Source organism: Nematolebias whitei, chromosome 3, assembly GCF_014905685.2.
Source record: "Nematolebias whitei isolate Nwh7 chromosome 3, NemWhi1, whole genome shotgun sequence".
NCBI lineage: Eukaryota > Metazoa > Chordata > Actinopteri > Cyprinodontiformes > Rivulidae > Nematolebias > Nematolebias whitei.
This window is the reverse complement of record NC_056500.1, coordinates 43,897,401-43,924,337: the sequence shown is the minus strand read 5'-3', so window position 1 is coordinate 43,924,337 and position 26,937 is coordinate 43,897,401. Positions and strand designations below refer to the sequence as shown.

At 40.0% G+C, this 26,937-nt stretch overlaps 2 protein-coding genes across 2 annotated transcripts in view; one reads left to right on the top strand and one right to left on the bottom strand.

Annotated features, from left to right (window-relative positions):
• camk2d2 (calcium/calmodulin-dependent protein kinase (CaM kinase) II delta 2) overlaps positions 1–3,660 on the top strand; it is a 48,296-nt gene extending 44,636 nt beyond the window's left edge. The window contains exons 20-21 of the mRNA XM_037698284.1: positions 2,723–2,951; positions 3,100–3,660. Of these exons, the coding sequence (XP_037554212.1) occupies positions 2,723–2,951; positions 3,100–3,103 (233 nt within the window). The 3' untranslated portion in view covers positions 3,104–3,660. The remainder of the gene's footprint in view (positions 1–2,722; positions 2,952–3,099) is intronic.
• Positions 3,661–7,399: 3,739 nt separating this feature from the next.
• The window catches only part of ank2a (ankyrin 2a, neuronal), a 108,479-nt gene continuing 88,941 nt past the window's right edge, over positions 7,400–26,937 (bottom strand). Inside the window, exons 43-48 of the mRNA XM_037698283.1 lie at positions 15,512–17,179; positions 15,019–15,108; positions 14,508–14,591; positions 13,846–14,010; positions 13,557–13,730; positions 7,400–7,736 (exon numbers count right to left, since the gene is read on the bottom strand). Coding sequence (XP_037554211.1) covers positions 7,722–7,736; positions 13,557–13,730; positions 13,846–14,010; positions 14,508–14,591; positions 15,019–15,108; positions 15,512–17,179 — 2,196 coding nt within the window. The 3' untranslated portion in view covers positions 7,400–7,721. The remainder of the gene's footprint in view (positions 7,737–13,556; positions 13,731–13,845; positions 14,011–14,507; positions 14,592–15,018; positions 15,109–15,511; positions 17,180–26,937) is intronic.

Below are 26,937 nucleotides of genomic sequence, written 5' to 3'. Positions count from 1 at the left end.
TCTTTCTGTACTTACCTTAATTCGTGCAAATTAGGAAGAAAAAAGGAGGAAGGTTGCTTTTTATTTAAAAACCGTCCAGTCCCCCCCCCCCCCCCCCCAATTATATTAACATAATTTATGACCCCCCCAAAAAAAATTGGTAGTTTTTGCATTCTGTATCAGACACTTAAAAAACAGATAATGATCTAATTCCTTTAAGTCAACTTGCTGTTTCAGGAATATCGATTAAATTCTCCTTCACAACAGAATCGAGTACTGTACTCAGGAGGTTACTGAAAGAGTATAAATATGGCATTTCTATGTGTGTCTTGAATTGAGTACACAATATGAACATTTAGCCCTATCAGGTTACTGTTTGTGTTTGCTGCACTTCAAGGGCATGGGCTTACCTTGGAGCAGAATATCCACCAATGAATAATGACTGCCATAAATGGCAGAGTGTTCTCAGTCTGGGTAAAAATAGTTCAAATAAACCAGATATGTCCCAGAAACCTCAATCACTTGGCAGGCCAGAGCTTGTCCACAGTCCAACATCAGCATATGGAGTGGGCAGCTCTTCATACAGTATCTGTTTTACAAAATAAAATCAGTGCTTTTCTTTAGAACAGCTATGATGCTGTTCTACATTATCATATAAGATAATCAGTAGATAATCAATAGAAAACATAATAAATGATACTGACAATGTCAATGTCAATTTATTTATATAGCACATTAAAACAACGACAGCTGACCAAAGTGCTTTACAATTAAGACAGATAAAAAGAGTAAAAATCTAGTGCCACTCAAAAACATAAGAAAGTAAATACACAACAACAATAAAATCAGCTCAAAATTTGTTCTCAGACTCTGCGTGGATCAAATGCCAAGGAATACAAATGAGTCTTCAGCAAAGATTTAAAAGTCTCAACAGTCTGAGCGGCCTTTAAATACTCAGATAAACTGTTCCACATATTTGGAGCAGCAACCGCAAAAGCCCGATCACCTCTGGATTTCAGTTTGGATCTGGGAACATCTAAGAGGAACTGGTTGGTAGACCGGAGTGTTCTTACTGAGGTGTAGATGTTTATAAGATCACATAAATAAGACAGGGCCAGACTTTTAAAGACTTTAAAAACAAGCAATAAAATCTTAAAATCAATCCGGAAGTGGACAGGAAGCCAGTGGAGAGAAGCCAGGACAGGGGTTATGTGTTCATATTTTTAAATTGCTGTTAATAGATGAGCTGCTGCATTCTGGACAGATTGTAAACGATGCAAAGATGATTTGTCTAAACCAACATACAATGAAATACAGTAGTCCAAACGAGAGGTAATAAAAGCGTGAATCACCTTTTCAAGGTCTCTGAAAGGGAGACAAGACTTCACCTTGGCAATAAGTCTTAGCTGGAAGAAACTGTATTTCACAACTGCATTTATCTGTTTGTCCATCCATCCATCCATTTTCTTCCGCTTATCCGGGGTCGGGTCGCGGGGGTAGCAGCCTAAGTAGGGAGGCCCAGACTTCCCTCTCCCCAGCCACTTGGGCCAGCTCTTCCGGGGGAATCCCGAGGCGTTCCCAGGCCAGCCGAGAAACGTAGTCCCTCCAGCGTGTCCTGGGTCTTCCCCTGGGCCTCCTTCCGGTGGGACGTGTCCGGAACACCTCACCAGGGAGGCGTCCAGAAGGCATCCTAAACAGATGCCCAAGCCACCTCAACTGGCTCCTCTCGATGTGGAGAAGCAGCGGCTCTACTCCGAGTCCCTCCCGGATGATCGAGCTTCTCACCCTGTCTCTAAGGGAGAGCCCAGACACCCTGCGGAGAAAACTAATTTCGGCCGCTTGTATCCGAGATCTCGTTCTTTCGGTCACAACCCAAAGCTCGTGACCATAGATGAGGGTGGGAACGTAGATCGATCGGTAAATTGAGAGCTTCGCCTTTTGACTCAGCTCTCTCTTCACCACGACAGACCTGTACAGCGCCCGCTTCACTGCAGACGCTGCACCTATCTGTTTGTTTAATTTAAAAGCACTATCAAAAATAACTCCCAGATTCCTGACATTGGAGTGGCTGTATGAAGCCAAGGGGCCAAGAGTGTCAAGGGTGTTACATTTACCAAAGCTGATGACTTTTGTTTTATTTTCATTTACATTCAGAATATTTAGTTTTAACCAGACACTAATGTCAGTTAGACAGTTCAAGAGTGGATCCAGTGGAGTGACCCTGTCTGACACAATTGGAAGATATAACTGAGTATCATCAGCAAAGCAGTGAAATGGGATGTTGTGTTTTCTAAAAATGGCCACCAAACGCAACATGTAGAGATTAAAAAGCAGTGGACCTAAAATAGACCCTTGAGGGACCCCACAGATCAGAAGAGCTGGAGATCAAGAACATTCCCCTAAATGAACAGAAAAACTCCTGTCAGTCAGGTAGGATCTAAACCAGGATAAAACTGTGCCGTTGATACTGACTACCTGCTCAAGTCGTGACAACAAGATGTTGTGGTCCACAGTAACAAAGGCAGCAGAAAGGTCTAAAAGCACTAAAACAGCAGAGCTTCCTGCATCAATGGTTAAAAGAAGGTCATTAAAAACTCTTAAAAGGGCTGTCTCTGTGCTGTGGCCTGATTTAAAACCTGACTGGAATTTTTCACCAATGCTGTGTGTAGTTAAAACCTCTTAAGTTGATTAAAAACAACTGACAGTGTCTCACTGTGTTGTCTTTGTAATCTCTCTTTTGCAGCTCTGTCTAAAGGGAATAAGCCGGTGCACACCATCCTCTTGAACCCACATGTGCATCTTATTGGTGAAAACGCAGCATGCATCGCCTACATCCGGCTGACCCAGTACATGGATAGCAGTGGTATGCCACGCACCATGCAGTCTGAGGAGACCCGTGTGTGGCACCGCCGGGATGGGAAATGGCAGAACATCCACTTCCATCGCTCAGGCGCACCCACCATCCCCTCCCAGTAAGAGGCTCCATAAACACACCAAGACAACAGTTTTAGAGTTTCATTAATGCACCGTATGAACAAACTTACAAGTCAGGTTTAACAAGAATGTTGTGCTGTAGTGTTTATTCTCATGTTGGTGCTCTTTTTTTGTCTCTTCCTACAGTTGATGGATTATTGTGTGGGAAATAATGAATCCTATCAGCAGATCTAGTGGAGCAGTCAACTAGCCAACTCTCTGACTGCTCCTTCGACCTTTGACCCTTCTGTAAAAGGACATGATGTTGCACAGGACACAAGCATTATTACATTTTATTGTTATGGCATTTTACAAACGAACAATGCTCGAAACCACCACCGAGTGGAAGCACACCGTATTTGGACTCTATGAAACAAGCATATTAAGAACTTTTTTGTGTTGGTTTGTTTGTTTTTTAAAATGTTTTGGTATGCATTTTAAATATAAAACAGATATGTTTAAAAATCTACTACTGTAATCTCTTCCTCCCCCCTTTAAAAAAAGTTCTGTATTTTTAATGTGTATTTTTGTGCGTGCAACTTGAAAACATACGGAAGATCAGATTATCAATAATGGAGCTTGCTTTAGTTCTGGTGATGCATATACATGTACATTGTGATTGTTGATAACAATTAAACAAACACTGAAACCGCTATTTTTTCTTAATTGAGGAGTTTATGTAAAATCCAATTTACGAGCTAAATTTCTGCTTGCTATGAGCTAAGTCATACTGTTTAAATGGTCCGATTTTAACCTATTGTACTAATTTAAATGTAAGGAAAAGCAAAGCAGCTTACACTTTGCATTGAGATATGTTTGCCTTTATATCAGTGAAATAGGAAATAAGAGAATGTAGCATATATGTAACATATGGAAACTCAAGACTATTGCATGGAGGGAGGGTGGGGGGGGGGATACCACGAGTAAGATCATATGAAACTATAAAAAAAATCTGCTGTTTGATTTGTCAATCAATGACTCATTTTGTTTGCATTGTTTGTTGTTGTGCATCCGTCCTGTCTCAGATGTTTCTGATGTCCTCCAGTATCACGGAAGTGTTGTAAAAAATTAAAAATCACTCTTCTGGCTGATGTTCGGTGCAAATACCTGAACCTTGTGTCAAACAGGCAGGAACAATCAACCCGTGGAAGCACCCTAACATTTTGTAACAAAACCGAGAAGAACACACGCCCATCTCCCACTATTTGTATTTGTACTGTGTGCCTGTATGTGTAGGGTTTCTGTTGTCATTCTATCCTCGTCAAAGCAGTGAGTTGTTTTATCAGCCGAGAAGAGAAGGCATGTTGAACAAAGACAAATAACTCTGGAGTCATTACGAACGCCTGATGGCATCGGAATAAAAACGTTTCAGCCTGGAGGAGAATCAAAGTTGGACGATGATGAAAGCTGGGATGTCTTCCTTGTGGATCAGTGCTTCTACCAGTGGTCCTACCCCAGCAGGACAGTGTCTGCATCATCCCTACTGTTTGCTGTTTCCAGTTGGTTTGTCTCTTCATTTCTGGGGAGAAAACATGTTTATTTTGACAAAAGTATGATGTCATTGCAAGGCAACACTCCTTATATGGTGTGTACCCGTTGCCAACACGGCAACAGATGGCTTTATAAGGTTAAGAAATAAATATACCAGCTAAAAAGTGTGACAAAAATAGGTTTGAATTTGGCTTGTGTGCTTGTTTGATTTGCTTCATCTGTAGAGAGCAGAAGTGAAGCAGGAAACACTCTGTCCTAATATGTTCTTTGAATAAATAACCATAAATATAAATAAAGTCATGAGAAAGTCTTTCTTACACTCTGAAACCACCAGTAGGCCTCTCTGTGGTGAAAGATTGACTGTAATTTTAAGATGGCTTACTAATAACTTATTATTAAGCAAAATCAGGAAAATTAGGCTAAAGGTTAAGATAAAAAAAAATTCAAACTAACATAGGTAGCTTAAATAATAATAATAATGATGTGTTTTGTGTTGTCATCATTGCATGTTCCCATATAATGGTGAAATTTGCTTTCTTCATTTAACCCATCCATGACCAGGTGGTACAGTGGGCAGCTATTGGGGGCACCCGGGGAGCATTGGGGGATGGGGTGTGCTGCTCAGAGACACCACGAGATGTGCAATGACTGGGGATGGAGCCTGGGACTTTCGGGTCCCGAGTTGGTTGCCCTGCCTCTACACCATCTCAGCCCCCTTAAAGTGATAGTTCAGACCTTTTCAGGTGGAAGAAACCTTTATGAATAATAAATATCTTACCTGACTGATCAAGCTCAGTTTGGAGAAGTAAGAGTTTAAGTCACAGCCAACTGACGAGCTCGTGGCTGGTCAGATCTACTGTATGTCAATTTAAAACAACTCCCATCTCAAAGTTTGATATTTTATTAAACTTTGCACTGCAGTCAGTTTTGCATTACATGGTTATTTTAGGGTGCACCTGATATTTCAGGTACAAGTGTCCCAGGCTGCACCAGAAGTGCTACAGCTTGTTGCTGCTGCTATGTGCACATGCAAATAACCATACCATTTGATGCTTATAACCACGTGATGTCAAATTACAGACAATGTAAACGTTTATTAAAGTATTTGAATGAACCAATAAGATAATTTTGCAGTGAGAGCTCTTTCAGGTGGCAACAATCCATATTGGTTCAGAACTGGCTCTGACTAGCAGATAGCTTGTCAATCCAGTAACAGCTATCTAAAACAGGTAAGATGTTGTTTATAGAATTCTACTTCAAACAGAAATCTGCCAGATTCCCTGGAGGGGGCAGCAACAAACAAATGGAAAAACATGATGTATGAATTTGTGTAGCAACATTTTTTTAAAAGAAAAGCATAAAACATGAAATTTATCTAAGATATATAACCAAAGCAGACTCTGTACATTAGTAGACTTTTATTTTCTATCAGCCATAGATACACTGCAGCCATTTTATTTTAGTCTTTTGAAATCTGATACAGGAATACATGCCCTTTTAGATATTTAGATACGAGCTGTAAATGTATATAACTGTCATCACAGAAAAGGGATGCTGATCTTTCAAATTAAAAGCATACCTGTCACAGTGAACTTTCACTAATTTGTATTTTTCTAAATAGCAAAGAAAGCAGTGCTAATTGATATAAATAAATATTGTAGGTAAATACAGTAACAACGCTTGGAGATGTGAATAACCACATTGGAGCTCTTAACCTGTCTTGTATTTTTATGAACTTGAACGCCTCATTCCACAACAAGACTTGCTGTGGCTATCGAACGCACCTCATACCCTGCGCTCAGAGAAGCGTGGAGGTGATCTCACCTGACATTCAGGAGTGCAAAATCAATTGGTGTAAAATAAACAACTCTAACCTTACCTCACACACACGCACACGCACATACACACACATCTACTCTGAAACGTACCACACACCTGGTTCAACACTTTCCAAATGAAAAGGTGAACAAATAAAGCTTTCACGTGAAATATAAACAGGTATTGCCTGGTCTCACTTTCTCACAAAGAAATATATCTGTAGAATATGATATGAATTTGTATCTGGTGGCAAATTCTAAAGAACTGGTGGGGAAAAGCACACTAGAATATCTTTTAAATAAAATCCAAAGTAAGTCATCTTCAAACAAAGAGTACAATCCCTTAAAGATACAATAATCTACTGAAACCAGCTGTGACAGCTGTGATAGTCATGTTAGTAACATTCACATTTTCAGCATCTGTCCAACATGAGTCAATGAGACGAGAAAGCCAAAGAACAAAGAAGTTATATGTAATAAAGAAAAACACACGCTGAGGGAAAGCAAAGTCTAACTGACTAAACAACAAAGCAAAGCTGGGATCTGACAGATGTTGATTAGCCATGCCTCTTCTACTTCACAAGTAATTATTATTCCTATAGGCTACCAATGTCAGCATGTTTTTCTGATTATAGATCATATATAATTATCAAGAACAAGAGTACACAGTCTACACAAAACACAACAGCAGCATTTAAACTTGGTGTCAACATTGTCTGGTTTTCTGTTTGTGACATCTTGACCACCTGAATCAAAGAAAAAGTCAAACAGCAGAAAGGCAAGAACAGTGAGTGAATTAGATAGTTCATGTTTGAGTGCAATGTGAAATACTGTCTTTATATTTTGAGCACCTACTTGGACAGCAGTAGCAGTACTTTGTATGATTTTTTAACACTCAGGAGGTTTGTGAGTTACATTTTGTTACCATTGTCCCAGTTTTCTTTGTGTTCATTGTTTTTTCTTGGTGACTTGTTCAAGCCAAAACTAAAAAGATTTGATAAAAAAATATTAAGGAAAACAACAGAAGACTTTCTTTGGTCATAAAAAAGGCAAAACAACATCAAAACATAAAAAAATAATGGATACATATCAGTCTGAAAAAAAAACTTATTTAACAAAAATGCCATCTTCCAGTTGTAAAATGGGAAGACTGTGGTGTCTCTGAGGTGCCGAGGTGCACACTGGGATTGCATGTGGCGAATGCATAGGATTAGCAGGGACTTTAGCGTGGACAGAGCTGGGGAGTAGGGGGGGCAGAGTGGTACTTTTTCTTCTACTCTTCAATCTACGTTTTGTCCACATCAGGGTCTTTCTTCTCTTGTTCAAAGCAGCGGTGAAAGAGCTAGTGGAGTTGCTGCTGGAGCTCACAGGCTGCCGATGTTTTCCTGGAGTTGTCCATTTCTCATAAGGGACATTTTGTGTCACCTGTCTCCCTTCGCTGTTCCTCTGAGGGTACAAGCTTTATGCGTGTGGGCCCTAAAAACAGCAGAGTCAAAGACAGAAGACAGAAGAAGACCATTGTTTAGAAAGGACCCATGCTGGAGACTAAAAGTCCAGTTTGAAGGAAAAAGTCACATATAAACCATCATTGTACAGAGATAAGGGTACAGTGCATGCAATCAGAAGAAGAATGTGTTAGTCAAGAATAAAATTGAAGAATATACTATCTAAATCACTGGTCTGTGTACCGCAAACCCACCCACACAGACCAGTATTTGCAGTTTGACTCCCATCACCCTTTGGAGCACAAGTTAGGAGTCATCAGGACTCTGTATCACAGAGCAGACAGCGTCCCCACTAACTCAGGAGCCAGGCAGAAGGAGAAATCCTACACAAGACAGGCTCTAGAGCAATGTGGATATCATAACTGGGCCTTCCTGAAAGCAGAGAAGAAACCCAAACAGGACTCCAGTTAGCCATCAGGTGAAAAGGAGGAACCCAGACCCAGACCAGTGGTCATTCCATATGTTGGGGGAGTATCAGAGACCCTGAGACGTTTATTTTCTAAACATAACGTCCCAGTGGCTTTTAAACCCCAAAATACATTACGGCAAAGACTGGTTCATTCCAAAGATCCAGTCCCCCGGCACAAACAGAGTAATGTTGTGTATGCTGTTCAGTGTCAGGAGGGCTGTGATCAGTCTTACATCGGGGAAACTAAATAGCCACTGGCCAAAAGGATGGTCCATTACAGAAGATCATCATCATCAGGCCAGGACTCTGTGATCTACACTCATCTCCAGGCCAGTGGTCACTCGTTCAGGGATGAAGATGTTCACATCCTGGACAGAGAGGAACGATGGTTTGAGAGAGGAGTAAAGGAGGCCATCTTTGTGAAAAGAAATCGTCCATCATTAAACAGGGGTGGAGGCCTCCGGGTTCAACTGTCCCCCTCTTACAATGCTGTGATTGCTAGTATCACTCAGCCCTCTGTGAATAGTAAACAGCCATCAGGGTGTTAATGATTCTTCGTTAGGCTGATGGTCCTCCTTGATCATGTGAGCAGCTGGTTTTTGTTGTCAGCAGCAAACTGGTTGATCCACTCTGAGAAGGTGCTATTTAAGAGACTGAGCTGAATACAGCACCTCAGACTGAGGAAGTCTTTCGGATGAAAGGCGAAACATTTCTACATTTTTTTTGTTGCTGTTGATTTGCTTTGTTTTGTTTTTTGAATGTCCAGATGACCAGATTTAACTTTTTTAGATATCTAATGTTGGTATTAAAATAACCTTGGATGATAAATGGTGGAAAATAACATAATATGGACTGGTGAATATAAGGTTTCATTATGAATTATGGAAAATAGATCATATAAAGATGGGTAGACTTTCTGTTAGATGTGGCCATAACCCAATAAATAATATATTTTCAAGGACTGTTAACTTAAAAAAAACCATGTCTGCTGTCAGTAGAAAAATAGTGATTTATTTCTAATGAGGCCTTTAATGACAAACAAAACATCAAAAAGGTTCTTCCTCAGGTAACTGTAGTTAAATGATAGTTCACATCATTTGAGTATGTGTGGGGATTATAAAACAAGTAATGATGAGTAGCTTAATAGGTCAGAATGACTTTTGTAAGACTTGATAATGTAACAGGTTGCCGAGGGGATAATCAGAGTCTCCCAGTCTTTGTAAGATTATGTGTGGCTTGGTGCTGATTATGGGTCATATACTCAGTGGAAAGAGAGGACAGCTAGTGTGTGTCTGACAGATTAGACAGGGACTTCAGAGAGTCTGTAAGGTGTTTATTGGACAGGAATTGAAAACAGGAAATGTCAGTGGGTGGAGAAAACAGTCTATAGATGTTGGAAGAACCTTGAGACACGTCAGAATTGTACAGGAGGCCTCTGAATTCAGGCAATATAAAACAATTCTCTCTTGTTCACATATTTTGAAGTCTGTAAGAATAAAGATGTTGTTTAATTCTGACATAAACGTGTGTTCCTTCCGAGCAAACGATCCGGGCAGGGGAGAGGAGTAGAGATCTTTGTTTCCCTTTACACTAAATCACTCTTCACCAAAAAACAAAGCAAGAATGGTTAGTTCAGATGACAAAACAGCTACTAGAGAGCACAAGCCAGTGTATCTCTTGTGCCGGTCCCAAGCCCAGGTAAATGGTGAGGGTTGTGTCAGGGAGGGCATCCAATGTAAAACACTTTTGCCAAAACTAATATGCGAGTTCATCTAAGCAATACCATACCAGATCGGTTGAGGTCTGGGTTAACACTGACTGTCACCAGTGCTGTTGACAAATAGGGTGCCAACAGCAATTGTGCTATTTTTAGATGAAGTCCACATGGAGGAAAACATGGCAGGAGACAGAGGGATAAGAGGAAAGTCAAGAATGTAGAACTGTGATAGGCAACTCAAATTGTGAAGACAGTAATAGGGAAAGGTAGAGAGCTGGCTGACATGACGCAAAAAGGAAGGTAGATGTTTTATGTGTCCAAGAGACAAAGTACACCCTGAGCAGCTGCAGAGCAGCTTCACAGACAAGGGGCATTTACCTTTGGGACAAATTGAGTTTGCCGATTGGTCATTTGCTGACACGCCTACTGTATTGATTGACAGGTCGGAAGAAAGAAAAAAACGAGCGCTGGCAGACTCAGCTGCAGCGGTGTTCTGTGTTTATATGTTGTTAATAAAAAGATCTAAAAAACCAAAATAAAAAAACAGGGAGCGCTGGCTCTGCAGCCCACACATCAGACCAGCTCACCAGGAAATCTCCAGACACTCCTGCAGCCCCGCTGGAACTGAGTTTAATTCGCTCGTGACAAATTCCTTCATTTCTCACCATTTCAGTCATGGCATCAACAGAGGAGGAAGAGATCACTTGCCTCTTGGCAAAAAAAAAAAAAAATCAAAAGAAAAGGCCAGATCAGGGATGAAGAAGGGAAATTTAACACAATAGTGTCGTGTACAAAACAGTTAATCGCCGGGCAATTTATTGTGCGACACCGCGTACATGTACGCGGTCGTAAAAATTGAGCTTTGCACGGACATGCCCTGGGGGGTACGCTTGTACCTCCGCGTACGTACATGCGTACCTCCGCGTATGGACATACGCAGGAGTATACTGGGGGCATTAGACGAGATGTGACTATTTGTGAGCAGCAGTATGGTTTCATGTCAAGAAAGGGCACCACAGCTTTGAGGGTGCTGATGGAGAAGTACAGAGAGGGTCAGAAAGAACTCCATTGTGTCTTTGTGGATTTAGAAAAAGCATATGAGTGCTGAGGGAGGAGGTGTGGTTTACATGAGGAAATCTGGAGTGGCGGGCAGCACGGTGGCGCAACTGCTAGAGATGCTGCCTCTCAGCGAGCAGGTCCTTGGTTCAAACCCCGGTCCAGGGGCCTTTCTGGGTGGAGTTTGCAAGTTCTCTCCGTGCATGCGTGGATTTTCTCCGGGTACTCCGGTTTCCTCCCACAGACCAAAAACATGCATGTTAGGCTGATTGGTAACTCTAAATTGTCCCTAGGTGGGAATGAGAGAGTGAATGGTTGTTTGTCTCTATGTGGCCCTGTGATGGACTTGTGACCCGTCCAGGGTGTACCCCGCCCCTCGCACAGTGATTGCTGGACATGGGCACCAGCGACCCCCGTGACCCAAAATGAAATAAGCGGGTAAAGATAATGGATGGATGGATGGATCTGGAGTGGCAGAGAAGTATGTTAGACTAGTACAAGACATGTATGAGGACAACAGGACAGTGGTGAGATGTGCTGTAGGAGTGACAGATAGCTTCAAGGTGGAGGTAGGATTGCATCAAGGATCGGCTCTAAGCCCCTTCTTGTTTGCTCTGGTGATGGACTGACTAACAAATGAGGTCAGGCAGGAATCCTCATGGACTACGATGTTTGCAGATGACATTGTGATCTGCAGTGAGAGCAGGGAACAGGTGGAAGAGAACTTGGAGAGGTGGAGGTATGCACTTGAAAGAAGAGGAATGAAAATCAGCCGTAGTAAGACAGAGTACATGTGTGTGATTGAGAGGGAGGCTGGTGTAACAGTGAGGTTACAAGGAGCAGAGGTCACAAAGGTGCAGGACTTCAAGTGCTTAGGGTCAACTGTCCAGGAAAATGGGGAATGTGGTAAAAAGGTGAAAAAGAGAGTCCAGGCAGGATGGAGTGGATGAAGACAAGTTTCATTTGGGACAAAAGGGTGTCAGCACAGGTCAAAGCAAAAAGTTTGCAAGACAGTGGTGAGACCAGCTCTGTTGTATGGTCTGGAGACAGTGGTGCTGACAAAAAGACAGGAGAAAGAACTGGAAGTGACAGAAATGAAGATGTTGAGGTTCTCCTTAGGAGTGACAAGAATGGATAAGATTAAGAATGAGATCATCAGAGGTACAGCACGGGTTGAACAACTGGGAGATAAAGTTAGAGAGGCCAGACAGATGGTTTGGACATGTCCAGAGGAGGGACAGTGGGTATATTGGTAGAAGGATGTTAGAAATGCAGCTACCAGGAAAATACAAAGAGGAGACATATGGATACATTTAGAGAGGACATGGAGGTTGTTGGAGTGAGGACATAGTTTTTTTTTTTTTTTTCCCAGCATTTATTTATACAGGTTAATCTCATTGAGCCTTGGGGACTCATTTACAAGAGAGACCTGGTTTTAACAAAGAGTGATGACAACAGTGGACAACAAAGACAACAATAGACAATCATAAAGGATGCATACAAATTAATAGGATTTGAAAAAGGATTAAAAGAGGAAGAAAATTAAGAGATGCAGAGGACAGAGTGAGATGGAGGAGGATGACTCACTGTGGCAATCCCCAAAGAGGGAAAAGCCAGAAGGTGAAGAAAAAGAAAAAAAGTAAGAAGTTCAACTTAGATGACATACAGGAGCTGAAAGACATGCCTGTTTTAAATCAGCTGTATGGAAATGTTTCTCTTTAAAGTTTGGCAGCAGTGGAGCACAAGAGGTGCAGAAAACAAAAAGCATCATAATTCAAGTGCTTTAAAACACCCTTTGTATGGAAAGCCAAAAGGGTCATAATTAGTGCAGTCTGAGATTCCCTCTGGTGTCAAAAAAACATAAAGTCATCAGGCGTTTAATAAGTGATGTCTGTGTATGAAGAGCACAAGCCTACACCTAGGTGAGAAACTGTGTTTTACTTTTTTTGTTTGTTTTCACTTTGTGATATATTATACTGTTCTGGATTGCCTTTCATTTTACATCAAGTTTCAGATGAATTAGGTTATTTGTCCATTTTTTCTGAAGGACAAAAGTTATATCTTTCAGTTACAGTTAATCAAACATTTTCTGTTTGACACATGACCCACAGGACACTGTTCGGAGTTCATTTAAATTAATAAGACAATACAAGGAGTGTTTTATTTTCTAGTGAAGTTACCAGTTGATGAAAGTTGCCTGTCTGTACATGACCTGCTACTTTATAACCTCCCTACTAGCAAGGGAAGTCAACCAAAAACAGCTAACATTTGGCAGGTCTAGGTGGTATGACAATAAAAAAACAGAAAGGATTTCAGCTGCTTGAAATGCCTCACAGATGAAACCTTTAATATTGAAACAATTTAGTTTTTTCAGAGCTAAAAGCTCTCATCAGCCATAGTCACTTCTTGAAATCTAAAATATTGAAATAAATGTTTTTTTGTAGTCATTTTACACAGAATTTTAATGTTTGCAGAAAAAGGGTTATTTGCCTAATAATTAGGTACATCTCGTAGATATTTTTATAAAATGAAGCCGTCTCATACACGGTGCTTTGGGTGATCTGTTGAATCTCATCTAAAGGAGAAAGACAAAGAGGCTGATAACAAACCTGTTTGAAGTCATCTTGATTTGATGCGAGGTCAGATGCCAAAGATGGATCACCATGGGAGGACATCGTCCGTTCGTCCTCCACCACCGTTGTCTTCTTGGTCTGACTGAACTCACATGAATCTGCTGCCTGCTGAGTTGATGAAGGGAAACCCTTAAGTTTAACAAACGTTACCTGGAAAGAAAATGACGAGTTAATTAAATATATTTCGCTCTCCGTGATGTCTGATTTGTTCTGCCACAACTAATTTAAAGATGATGACAGATGGAGTTACAAGCAGCACACACACCTCTGTGTGGTCTCCCTCACTCTTTACTACGGTCCGTTTCAACACCTTGGAGTAACTGCCTTCGTCTGCTGCACCGAAGGACTCCTGAGGACCTCCTTCTGCCAACATCTCGTCACGCTGCACACCACCCGCTGAAACACACTTGCGAATAACTTTTCGCGTAACCTGTGGAAAAAAAACATGGCAGATGATGTAAACACACATACATGCTACCACATTTTTAAGCGTTAAATGGCAAGTGACCAAAAATTAATTCTTTTTTTCCTAAATTTAGAGGGAATTGCGTGTTTGTCTGTTAGGAAAATATCTCATGAATCAGTTAGCAGATTTTAATAAAACTCCTAAAACGTTAATATTGGATGTACATGAACAATGATGAACATTTGGTGTCAACTACAAAGAGCATGGCCACCACAGCTAATTGACCTTAGCAAACACAACATTGGCTTAAACTCAGTCAATGTTACAGAAACTAAGCAAAAATCTAATGTGGTAGTAAATGAGAGTTATCCCCACTACTACACCAAGCACTAACGTATTGCATGAGATGTTTGTGCAAATGTTTGGTATACAAAGTGGCTATCTTAAGTTGGAATTTAAAACTGACCAAGAAAACAGCAATTGGTGTGTCTCCTATTTAGAATATAAGAGTTTAACTTTACCTTTTTGACGACTATGTGTCCATTTTCATCCTCGTATCTCTCCTCGGTCACTGACTGATTGGGGAGGTCAGACATTTCATCAGCCTGTTTAAAAAAAACAAACAGAACAAACAATAATGAGAATGTACATTTTGGGTCAGTATGATGCCCTTGTGTTAATTTCTCTGCATCACACATTAGAAAGGAAATACCACACAAAACTTGCACTGTGGGTTCGTCAAGAAAAAAATAAGTGGGGGGTGGGGGAGAGACAGCCAAACAACTTTAAGGGTTATGTTGTCAAATAAATCAGCAAAGACGTGCTCACAGCAGCATAAAAACATTTCCGCGAGCTTTGGCCATCTCTGCATATAAAATGACCAGTTATGGCCTGAAACACAATTTCACTTATTCTAAATTGAGTAAACATTAATAGATTTATCTCCGTGGTTTATTGAGCATGCATCAGGACATTTTAAGACCATGTTTTCATACTAAATCAGAACACCATCGGCCATGCTACGTTCAATACCTTAATAAAAATTCTTCTTCGTATTACTCTGGTGGTCAAAAACTCATCATCTGAACTTTCTGACACTGATCCAAGCTCTGCAGCGACATCCTGACCAAGCAACACAGATTCATTCAGACTTATGTGAATGGCACTACAATAATAAATGTTGTGTTTGCAGCAAAGCAAAGCTATGAATGGGGAGGATGCTGTACTTTCCAATGCATCAAATACACAATGGAAAGTACAAAATGGGAGTCTGTGATTTGAAAAAGCATTTGAAAAAAAAATCATGCTTTATTTAGCTTTGTATCCATTTATTTTATTGCTAATTAAATAAAGTGTGTAGCCTGTATCACCCACTGATACTGATAAAAGCAAGCAGTAAAAAAAGAAGGGTTATAACAAGGTATGGATCTGATTAATTTGGCTAGGGTTAGCATCATTCCTTTTTGAAGCAAAAATATTGAGTGTTAATGCTCAACTTGCATGATTTTACAAAGTCTCATCTTACCCTCCTCAAAGATTTAACAGTATCATATGTTCCAGGAAGTTGTGACTCTTTACACATGGTGAATTCTTCTTCTGATGTCTCCGAATAACGTTGTGATTCTTGACTGTCTTCGCGTACAAGACAATGAGAGTCAAGAAGTAAAGGAGCATCTTCGTAATCCTCACTTCCAGAAGAAAAAAGGACTTTCGGAGTAGGCTTTTTCTTTGTTCCGAGGTGACTGAGCTGATCCCTGGCCTGACCTCCACTTGAACCAGTGGTTGTCTCAGTTCCATTAAGCTCTGGCTCTGAGAAGTCGGACACGCCTTGTTTGCAGTCAAAGTAAGGCTCTGGGTCAGAATATTCAAAACTTGGACTGTATGCTCCACTATATCTTGCATTTGTGGACCCTGGAGGTTTGTGGGCATCTGAATCAGAGGTCTCTGCACGTCCAAGTGGTATATTGTACTCCTCATCAGATGTTGATGACGTCAAATCAGTTTTCAATTGGAATGAAGGCAAATGAGAGGCAGAACACTGGTGGTCAACTGGAATCAGATTGTCTTCAGAATGCTGTTTGCAGATCCCTGACCTGTCTTTGTCTGAAGGTATCTCAAAGCTTTGAGAGGAGCTGTACGGTATCAACTTTTTAAAGCTGAGATGTCTTGCAGATGCAACTCTCTCAGGAGTCAAAATAGACACAGATGGAGAGGAAATTGTTTCATTAAAGGTTTTGTCAAATAAAAGCTTATCTTGGTTGCTCTCCGTAGATGTTTCTTCAGTCAGATCCATTGAGTCATCAGGTTGTGGGGGTAAACATGGTTCCTCTGGGTTTTTATGAGTGCTGCTTGTCAAATCTTCCCCACAAAGAGCTGTCTGCTTTGATTCAGGTGTGTCATAGTCTAAAGAAAATGTTTCAGCCTCAGTCTCAGCCTCTGTGTATGACTGGAACATGCCAGAGTTTTGTGATGGTTCTATTTCTTCATCAAGATTCTGAGAAGGTTTAGGAGCAGAAAAAGATTCAGTAGGGCTCATGATGCATACATAACTACCTTTATGGCTATCAAGGTTTGACTTTGATGCCCTTCTTACATCAGGAGTGCCTGCATCGTTTGTGTTCATTTTAGCAGCACATGACAAGCTGACCCAAGTCTCACTGTTTTCTGTTGGGGATTGATCTTCAGGAGAAAGTTCTTCATACATGTAAGCTGTTTCGTCTTCAGGGCTGTCACTGGAGGGTTCTGACAAAGGTGAGTCAAGTGTCTCTGGTCTAAATTTGAGTTTCATCTCCTTCAGATCTGTCAAAAGCTGGTCAAGCTCAGGAGAGCCAGACCCCGGTGGTGTTAGAGTGGAGTTTGAAGATTTTCTGGAGAGCACATTTGAGCTTTCTTGGAATTCCGGGGTCATGGCTTGGTATTCAGCCATTCCAGATGTCTCAGTTTGTTCGGGTAATGGAAATGTTTCATCTATTGCCTGTGGTGAGGTCTTTTGACTTAGCAAGGAGAAATCATATTGTGTGTTAATTAAATCCAAGGTAGCTGGAATAGTTAATTCTAGTTTTGCAGAGGAAAGTTTGTCTGAATCTTGTGCCAAGACGGGCGTCTCACTTTGATAGCTCTGGCTTTGTCCTAAATAAACATTTTTCTGTTGTGATGATTGTGAAAAATTTGTCTTGGATGATGCAGATGACATCTGAAAAGAAAATGATACAATGGAGTGGAAAATAATTTATAAATAAATATAACTCATGGTTCCTTTGGTGATAAAATGAACACTTCAATGAAACATGCTTTTGTCATGAAACAAGACAACGTTTTGAACACAAAAACATTGTTTCAAAAATATTTTTAGCCCACATGCACACATTTAGAGACTAGTAGGATAACATTAACATATCCAGGCAGATGACAAAGTAATAAACTAATGACAATTATGAGAGGATCAGTCATGGCTGGTCCATTGGTACGCTCCACCTAAAAAAATCAATTTGCCCCACAAAGTAGTTCCTATGAAAAGTATGAAAAGAGTATGTAACACTCCATCTAGTGATGATACATGTACTGTATGTATGAAGTTAATTAAATTGTCTTGGGCGGATCTTAAGTTATGGACGGGACAAGATACGGATGGACGGAGACAATACTTTAATTTGTCAGCATTTCAATGGGTGTATTACAACAACATGAAATTATTATTTTTATAACATGTTATTCTATAAAGATAATGCCTGTTTCTTATTACTTTGTGTCCTGTACTTGTCTTGAGGTAACTAGAGAAATACTGTGTAAGAATTATGATGCTACTCTGAAAGAGAGAGATCCAGACTGTAATTATGTTTATCAAATAAACTCTAGCTGTAAAATCTCAAGTCCTTTGTTTTATGATGAAGTATAAAAAATCAACTAAATCTAAACTAAACCAAACCAACTCATGGCAAAACAATATATATAGAAATATATATATATATTTCTATATTTATATTCTAAATCAAATATAGAATTTTCTCACAAGCAACAACCTCCAGAGTAAATAGTAAAATGTTTTTTAGCCTTTATTGGGATTTACGTTCTGATGGAAGTGAAATATTTCTGAAAGATAGAGGCACTGAATCATATCAGATGAAACATTTGCACTCAGTGGAACATCTATTTGTGATGCTTTACACCAACATATAAACCATGAGACTTGACAGAATTCTGAAAATACCAAAGTAAAAAGTGGCGTCTGATGCTTTTATGTTGGTGTATTGACCTGAAAAATGAATGTTAAAGAGCTCTCAAGAGGCTCTCCGGGTAGTCCAACACACTTTCACCTTTACTTTGTCATCTGTTTGAATGTTAATAACATTTATTTAATCAATGGTATATAGTTTAAAAATCAATAACTATGCAATTTAAAAAGCAATGATTATTAAATAGTATAGCAAATAAAGCAAATGGTAAAACATTAATGTGACATATTAGAATATGGTATGTCTGTCCATATGATTGGCAGGGCACAAATAAATATGACTGAAGGTAAGAATTTATTGTCAAATTAGAATAAATGTTTATACTATTATAAAGTAGATGGTGATTTTAATTAAAGTTGGGAAATTGTACTTCATTGAAACACAACTTCATCTTTCATGTTTGTTTCTTTAAGCATAAGCATTGGACCAGGCTTCCCTTGCAAAAGAGATCTGTTATCTCAGTGGGATTTACCTGGTTAAATAAAGGTTAATAAAAAATAATAAAAGTTCTATACTGCACAAAAACTCAACCACCATTTAAAACTCCTTTACAAACAGACGTAGAGAAAAAAAATACAAAACTACACTAAATAAAACACACACAATCAACACAACCAAGTGGTAATGGTGTGTCCCCAACAAGGATTTATGAGCTCAGGTGGAAGGTGGAGGGCAGCAAAAACAGGAAGTGCATTTATTCAGACATACTATTACGTCATCACAAATATTTTTGTAACTAATTGGAATATATTCAATGAACATTTCTTGTGATAGTGGAGAGGTATATTTTGATAATTATTTTTCATGTTGGTTATATAAAAAGCTGGACAATGTGCTTTACAATTGGGAACAAGCAAATTAAATGCTTTTATCCATGAGAAGTTTAACTTGTTGTGCATGTCAAACAACAATCTTATGAGTTGTATGTAACTAATTGCAACAACTATTATGTACTTAAGAAAAAGCTGAACAAGTGGACTTGTATGACAAAGACAAGGCCATGGTGATTTCCATTAGTTTTGCTGCACATAAAAAAAAGCCTTTTGCCTGCTTGTCGCATGCCATAGCAAGACAGTAAAGCCTTTGTTTGTTAGATGCCTGGAGAGAACCTGTTACAGACACACCTTCTACAGTACTGTGGAAAAGATTTCAACCAACTTCACTTTCCTTATACAAAGTATTTTGATTCCAAGGAGCCAAACTTTATCACTGTCATGAAGCCCGAGGAGCTACAAATACAAAATATGGCTCCTTAGGGAAAAAAAAATATCTAAGTATAAATGATTCTTTCTTCCTTTGGCTGCTCCCTTCTGCAGGGATCGCTACAGTAAGAAAACTGGTATCAAAGATTGGGCAAATGTTTTACAATGGATGCCCTTTCTGATACAAGCTAGGCTTAAACCCACAGCATCAGAATTAGAGATGACTGAGCTACAGCTTACAGACAATGAATGACATGAGACTTTTGCACAGTACTGTATGTCGCCATGGTTGTTGAAACTTTTGAAGCCAACACTGCACTCAGGAACAAGCACAAGCTTGTGCTGTCTTACCGGCACCAAGGAGATGTTTTAAAGGCCGTGAACTTGGATTTTCTTGGGATAAAAGTCTTGGACAGGTGTCATCATAAATGCAAGTCAGGCAATGTCCATTGAAGTTCAATCCATTGTCCTTTACTTAATAAATTATTTTGTTCCTCATAGTAGTTGTGTACAACGATTTTAATTAAACAGCATAAGAAAACCATGGTTTGCTTTTCTACATGGTTCGTGACTCAACTGGTTAAGAAATTGATTGATAAAGTGCGTTGACCTAATCTGTTATTAAATATGTGCATCTAGGAGGCTTATTAAACCGTCTGCTCAATGTTTGACATGGACCCCATTTTAGCAGTTAGTTGTTGCCATCAGTGTTTCAGAGTTTGAATCTGTTATGAGTTTCTAAAAGTATAACAAGTTAATTTTACATTGTGAAAAGCACGTTAAAACACAAGAAAACATTTGCCTCAGCATTTAGAAAAACTACTTAATTTTTCATTTAGAACACATAAAAAATAAATCATTAACTGCTTCCTTAAAGAAATCCAGTCAAGTCATGACCTGTGTTTTTGTTATCTAGTTTTCTGTGATTTAGTTGTTCTTGTATTTCAGCTTTGTCAGTTTTTATCCCCTCATGTAGTTGAGCTCCTGTCCTCTCACTTTCGCTTGTTTCTCATTGTCTCTCCTCAGGCGTTTGTTCTCCCTCATTAGTTTCCCATTAAAGCCTGTCATTTTTCTCATTTGAGCCAGCTTTGCACTCCCAAGCCGTGGTTTAGCTGCCACATCAGCCTTTTGTTTTATTGCTCAACAAATTAATTAATTTATTTAATCTCAGAGTCCTTTGAGTTTTTGTCTGCATTTTGGGTTCCACTCTTACTAAACATGATAGAATGCAGAGAATACAAGGAACCGAGCAGACAGATAACATTGCTAAAGTTCCTGTTGAGAGAAGCAGCTAAAATTGCTCAGAGGGAAAGTGAGGAGAAAGAAAGAAGGTTGCCATTCTGGGGAACTCAACTGGCATTCAGACCTTCCTCCTCCAGAGTGCTGGATATCGGCTGGATGGAGTCCACTCTGAGTTTTTACTCCTCATCAGATCTCCTCTCATCCCTAGTGTCTCCAGCTCCTCTCCTCACACCAACATTTCTTCCTCAACCTGTGTCCCACCATATTCCAGTATGTCTTGCTATGGTGCCCCACAGCTCTTCATAGTCCCACTGGTCTCCAGCCTCTGCATCACCTTCCAAGTTCCCACCACCCCCTGCGCCCTCTACAGCAACCTCCAAGCCTTTCGTGTCTCAGGTGCTTTCTGTGGCAGATCCTGAGTTTCAATACTTCCTTCTGGAAAAGGGGGTTCCACCAGTAAAACTCAGGAAAATAAATGATGACCTCCAGAGCATAATTATCACCTTCCAGAGCAAAGCGTGCCCAAAAGCTCCAACAGAGATTTGTGTCCTGGATGAGTCCTGGAGCTTTTATCCTCCCACTGGTGGGCATTGGGGCTGCCTGAGTAGCAGAAGAACTTTCATGGAGTGCAGCAAATTTGAGGTGAGCTCATTAAGATCATCCACTCTTATGAGTCTCTTGAGGGTTCAGGGCATCTCTATGCTCTGGAAACCTTTCTCTCAGCAAACACCTTATGAAAAAGATGTTCACCTCCAGTATCCCTTGTGTCTTCTGCAACACAAGAGTTTTTAGCTCCCTGTTCTACAGCATCCACTTTGTTTGCTGTAGTGCCTGTCTGTAAGTCTGATCAGCCTCATCCGAGCTCCAAACCTCCAGAGTTCCTCAAGTTCCTCAACCACGGGGAGTGGTGGCGCAGAGATTAGAGAGGTGGGCCTGGTTCACACTGGTTAGTCGTCATTATCTGCATCGTTTTTATGTCTATATTTCTGATTTACTTCATTTTGTATATTGCTTTGTGTGTTACCTGTTGTTTTGTCTGTACAGCACTTTGGTTGGCCTTGTTGCTGTTTAAAGTGCTCTATAAATAAAATGGTACGGTATAGTATGGCCTGTGATTGGAAGATCGCCGGTTCACGCCCCGGTACCGACAACATCAAAAAAATGTGGGTGGGGTAGGTGAAGCACCCACACTTGACCCTACCCTCATTCGCCCCACTCTGGGTCCATGAGCACGGCCCTTAACCCCCATCTGCTCCCTAAACAGGTCTCTCTTGAAAATGAGTTCTCGTGGCTCAATGAGACTACCTGTATAAATAAAGCGTAAATGAAAAGTTAAGAGATAAGATAAGATAGAACTTTATTGATCCCACAGGAAATTGTTGTTAATTATTTGTTGTTAATTAAAGGCCCATTACTCTCCAAGCCCTCAGGGTCTTCAGAGCTCCTTGAGTGGACAGCAGTAGTGTCTGATCCTCCAGAGGACCCCGATCAAACAAGAGGGGCTGATCTTCCAGAGGTCCCGATCAGCAAAAAGGGGCTGATCTTCCAAAGGTCCTTGATCAGCCAAGAGAGTTTCCTGATCAGCCAAGAGAGGTCCCCAATCAGCCAAAAAGGGCTGATCCTCCAGAGGTCCCTGAGCAGCTCAGAGGGCCTAACTCTCCAGTGTTCCTCAAGCAGCCAAGAAAGCCTGACCCTCCAGCATTCCCCAAGCAACATATCCAGTTTCAACTCCAAGAGCACTCCGAGTCTCAGCTCCCCAAGCTGACGGCAGCAGCAGCAATATTTTCAGTCCCCTCCTTACCAGCAGCAGCTCCTCCAGTCAGCCTTGTGTTCACTGCTCTGCCAGAAACCGCTGTACTCCACCTGAGTTCTTTGAGCCTAAGTGTTACTTGAGAATACTGCAGCCCTTGAGTTTGCTGTTCCTCCAGAATCACCCAAACCACTAGCAGATGATTATCCTCCTGAGTCCTACGAACAATCCTCATTTGCAGTACATCCAGGCTTGCCTGAAACAGAGTCTACAAAGTTACCAGTTCCTGGGTCCTCTGTGTCAGCAACACCAGTTACTTTTGTGGGTCCACTTCCTGTGTTGCCTGGGTGTTCAGAGCCTCTACATCCTCCAGAGAACTCCAATCCTCCTGAGTCAGAACTTGCTGCATCTTTGGTCTCAGAAGTATTGCCTGATGTACCTTCTGCCATCTCAGAGCCATTCAAGATGGCACCACCAAAATTTCCTGACCAGCCCCATGCATCTGCTACTCATCTTCAATCATTTGAGCAAGAATCAGCAGATCCAGGGTTGGTCTCAACATCTCTCAGGTTTTCAGGGTTCTACGCTCCCAAGTAACTGAGCGGATCGCCAATGACAACATCTCTCTCCCTCCTGAGCTGCAGAGGGGCTTCACAATACCTGTGCCACCTGTCTCCAAGGGGCTCCACAATGCTTGTGCATCATGGAGCCATCTCTGTCTAAAATAAAAAAATGTCCAATTTATGACTTTTGGAAATTTTTAACTCTTCAAAACAACAACGCATTCCCCCCATTTGTACAAACAAAATTATTTTTTGATGATTTATGTATTTTTTTAATTCCAATCCAGAATTTTGTGAATATCTTCCAGCCTATCAGATACTCCAGATCTGTTGGCCAAAAATTATGCCTTGTTTTTGGTCAAATTTACTTGTGTTACTTAGCGGAGTACAAATGTTTGATTAAAATTGTTTTTTTTTTATTATTTCCTCAGTTTTTGTACATTTTAAAATTTTATTTTCTAAACTCTACTCATGCACAAAACTACTTGATATTTAGTTTTTTTACTGTAATTGAACAGGATATACTGCTGGCTGCTGCAGCCTGATGTATCCACAATTCACATCCTGATTTCAGTCAAACCAAGGGGCGTCAGCTGTTCTAAGTCATAGAGCATTTGATTCTTTAGCCTGCATGCATGTGGAACTGTTCTTTTTGTACTACATGTTTGCTTGTGCAGCATGCAAATGTGGATTTTAGCTATTTACATCCAAATTAAAACAATTTTGTTGGACAAGATGAGAAGTGGAACTTGGTACAAGATGTACGTCTTCTGGGGTAAGTGAAAGTATGTCTCAGTGATTTTTAGAGGCTATCAAATGTAAAAAAGTGAAGCATCGCCGAGTGAGCCAGTATAAAAATTAAAAGTGTGAAGATGGAAAAAAAAATCACTGAAAGGAATGCATTATTTTATGATATGATAATTGTGTGATCAAAAAAGGCTTTTATAATGGATTTTCCACATGGGTGATTTTTCCTCTAAGTAACAGTGGAGGGTAGTAAAGTTACTGTGAGGTTAAGGGAACATTTAAAACAATTCTGATAAAATAAACTTTTAAAAAAATTAGAGGGAATTTTGAGTTTATCTGAATGATCATGGGTTCAAGATCACAATCATTTCGCTCTCAGACTGTAGGTTTACTTGTGGTTCCTAGAGTTTCCAAAAGCCGAATGGGAGGCTGAGCTTTCAGTTATCAGGCTCCTCTCTTGCGGAACCAACTTCCAGTTTCTGTCCGTAAAGCTGACACCTTGTCTACTTTTAAGATTAGGCTTAAGTCTTTTCTTTTTGATAAATCCTATAGCTATGGTTTCCTGAGCTACCCTTTGTTATAATGCTATAGGCTAAGACTACTGGAGGATAAACTGACCACAAGCACATTCAAAAACTTCAGTATGTACAGAACAGTGAGCCAGGATTCTGAAGAAGCAAAGGAAACATGATCACATCACCCCAATCCTTAAATCCCTCCACTGGCTTCCCATTTCACTCCGTATTGAATACAAGGTTTCCTTCTCACCCACCAATCCATCCACGGCAATGCTCCATACTATCTTAAAGAACTGCTCACTGCTCAGACATCAACACAAGTCCTCCGTTCTGCTCTGCTGCTCCTCGTCTGTGAAACACCCTTGCCGACCATCTAAGGATACTCCAGACTACAGAAAGTTTTAAGAAAGTACTGAAGACCTTTGTATTTGAACGATTTTATAGTGTTTAAAGGTATCCTGCTGTTTTTAGTTTAACAAATGTTTAGTCCTTTTTTAGTCCATGTTTTATTCTCTTTAGTTGTTTTATATTGCAACACTTGGAGATTTTAAAATGTAAAATGCAGTACAAATTGAATAAATTATTATTATTATATTATTATTTCTTCACTCTGCTGTGGTCTTTACTTGCTCTACTCTGTTTGTATTTGTAATTATATCTACCTTAAAATACTTTTTTCTTTTGCCTTTCCTCCTATAGAAACTACATGTGGACCTCATTCTGTGTTCGTTTCTCCTTCCTGTCCTCTCAAACCACAACTTGTCGAAGCAGATGGCTGCTCGTCCTGAGCTTGGTTATGCTGTTTTTTTCCTGTTAAAAGGGAAATTTTCATTTCCACAGTTGCCTTTGTGCTTTCTCAGGATGGGAGACTGCAGTGAAGAATTCTCCCATTGCTGCCATTCCCAAAGTGCAATTATGCATCTGAGAATGAAGGTAGATGAAACCATCATAACAGATAATACTTAATCATCTCTATTGCACAACATCTGAATTGATATACACATTTTAACAAGTGTAGCATCTATATTTACTTCTGTAAACACACGGTGCAGTGTGTGACGTCAAGTCTTATGCTGCACATGCAGGTTGCTTCAGGACCGATGAATGGTCACAGATTAATGATGGTCAAACTTAAACATTGTGAAAAACAATGCACAAAACTGCATCAGAGCAAAAAATGTAATTTCAGCATTAAGACCTGCAGGGTGAATGGTGGACTATCTAGATATGTTTAAAATTATTTTTATGCAACTTAAATTTAAAACAAAATGGCTGTTTAAAAAACCTGAATACTTGATAGTCCGATGTGATTTTATAAAAGTGTGAAACAAAACAAAACAAAAAGCGTAGAAAAAAAATACATTTTGTTTCAATAAACATAAATTTTATAAATAAAGTGAAAAGCCAATTAGGATATTGATTATCTTAGGTTTAGGACTAATAATCTCAAAGAAAATAATTTATTTATAGTTGGAAAAAACATGAAGACTTGATATAGCTATTAGGAAAAGAAAAACAATAGAAAAAATTGATTAAAAAAATTAAAAGAAAAAAGTGGCTTTTGAAAAATTTTACTAAAGATTGAAAATGATAATCTAAGCATTTTGACAGGTTTGAGTTAGCCAAACAGAACAGCAAAGACAATGCCCTTTATAAAGTGGATCATAAACTTTTGATATAAATGAATTGCTGTAATTTGTCTTTGACTGATGAGAATGAAAAAGGTTGTTAGAAGAAAAATGTTTGATGTCGGACATAAAAACATTACCGGTGGAGGGAAAAATGTTGTCCAACAACCTTTCTTGCATTTCAAAAGTGCTACTCTGAGCGAAGTCAACAACAGTTGAAAGTCTGGTGGGAGTTTGAAAGGACGGCAGCTGATAAGTCAACAGTGCACAGTCGCTCAAGCTCAACAAAGCCTCAGGTGTTTTTTTATTAGTCATACCTTGAAGAACATCAGCATATGTAAGAGTTTTGGCAGCAGTCCCAACTGATGAATGTGCAATACGTGCGCCTGAGATTTTAGCCTCAAAACCAGAAGTAAGTGAATCTGGTGAATCTGCTCTGTTTTCATCAAACATGTCTTTCAGACAAAGGTCTAATTCCTCCTCATCTGATGTTACTGACAAAGGTGATGTTGGTCTATTATCTGAATAATTTAGGTAATAATTACAGTGCTGACCAAATGTAATGAAAGTAGACAAAACCATGCCTTCAGTTAAGGCCACAGATTCTGGTGAGGAAGCCCTAAGATCAGTAAACATATCTGTGAGCAGCGGAAACTCCAATTCTGAGGATAATGAGTCTGGGGACAATGCCGTGACGCTAAGCAACCTGTCCATTTCAATGTCTGACTCAACTGACTGTGGAGACTCTGGTCTGAAATCATCAACAAGAGATTCTAAATAAAAACCAGTGTCTTCCCAATCTGATAGGGAGGATTCTGGTGTTACTGACCTGCTGCCTGACACTGTCACAATGTAATCAGTATGCAAACAAATGAACTGAGGAACAGGTGAGTCAGGAGACAAGTGCCTAAGGTCTCCTTCAGAAGCCATTGTCTCAGGAGATAAAGGTCTTACATCACATCGCCAATCTTCCATCAAGGTAGAGCTACTGAAGTTTTCCAATTGCAAAGAAGACAAGGGTCCTTGTAACACAATTGAGCTCAAGCTACACAAAGGCTCTGTTGGTTTT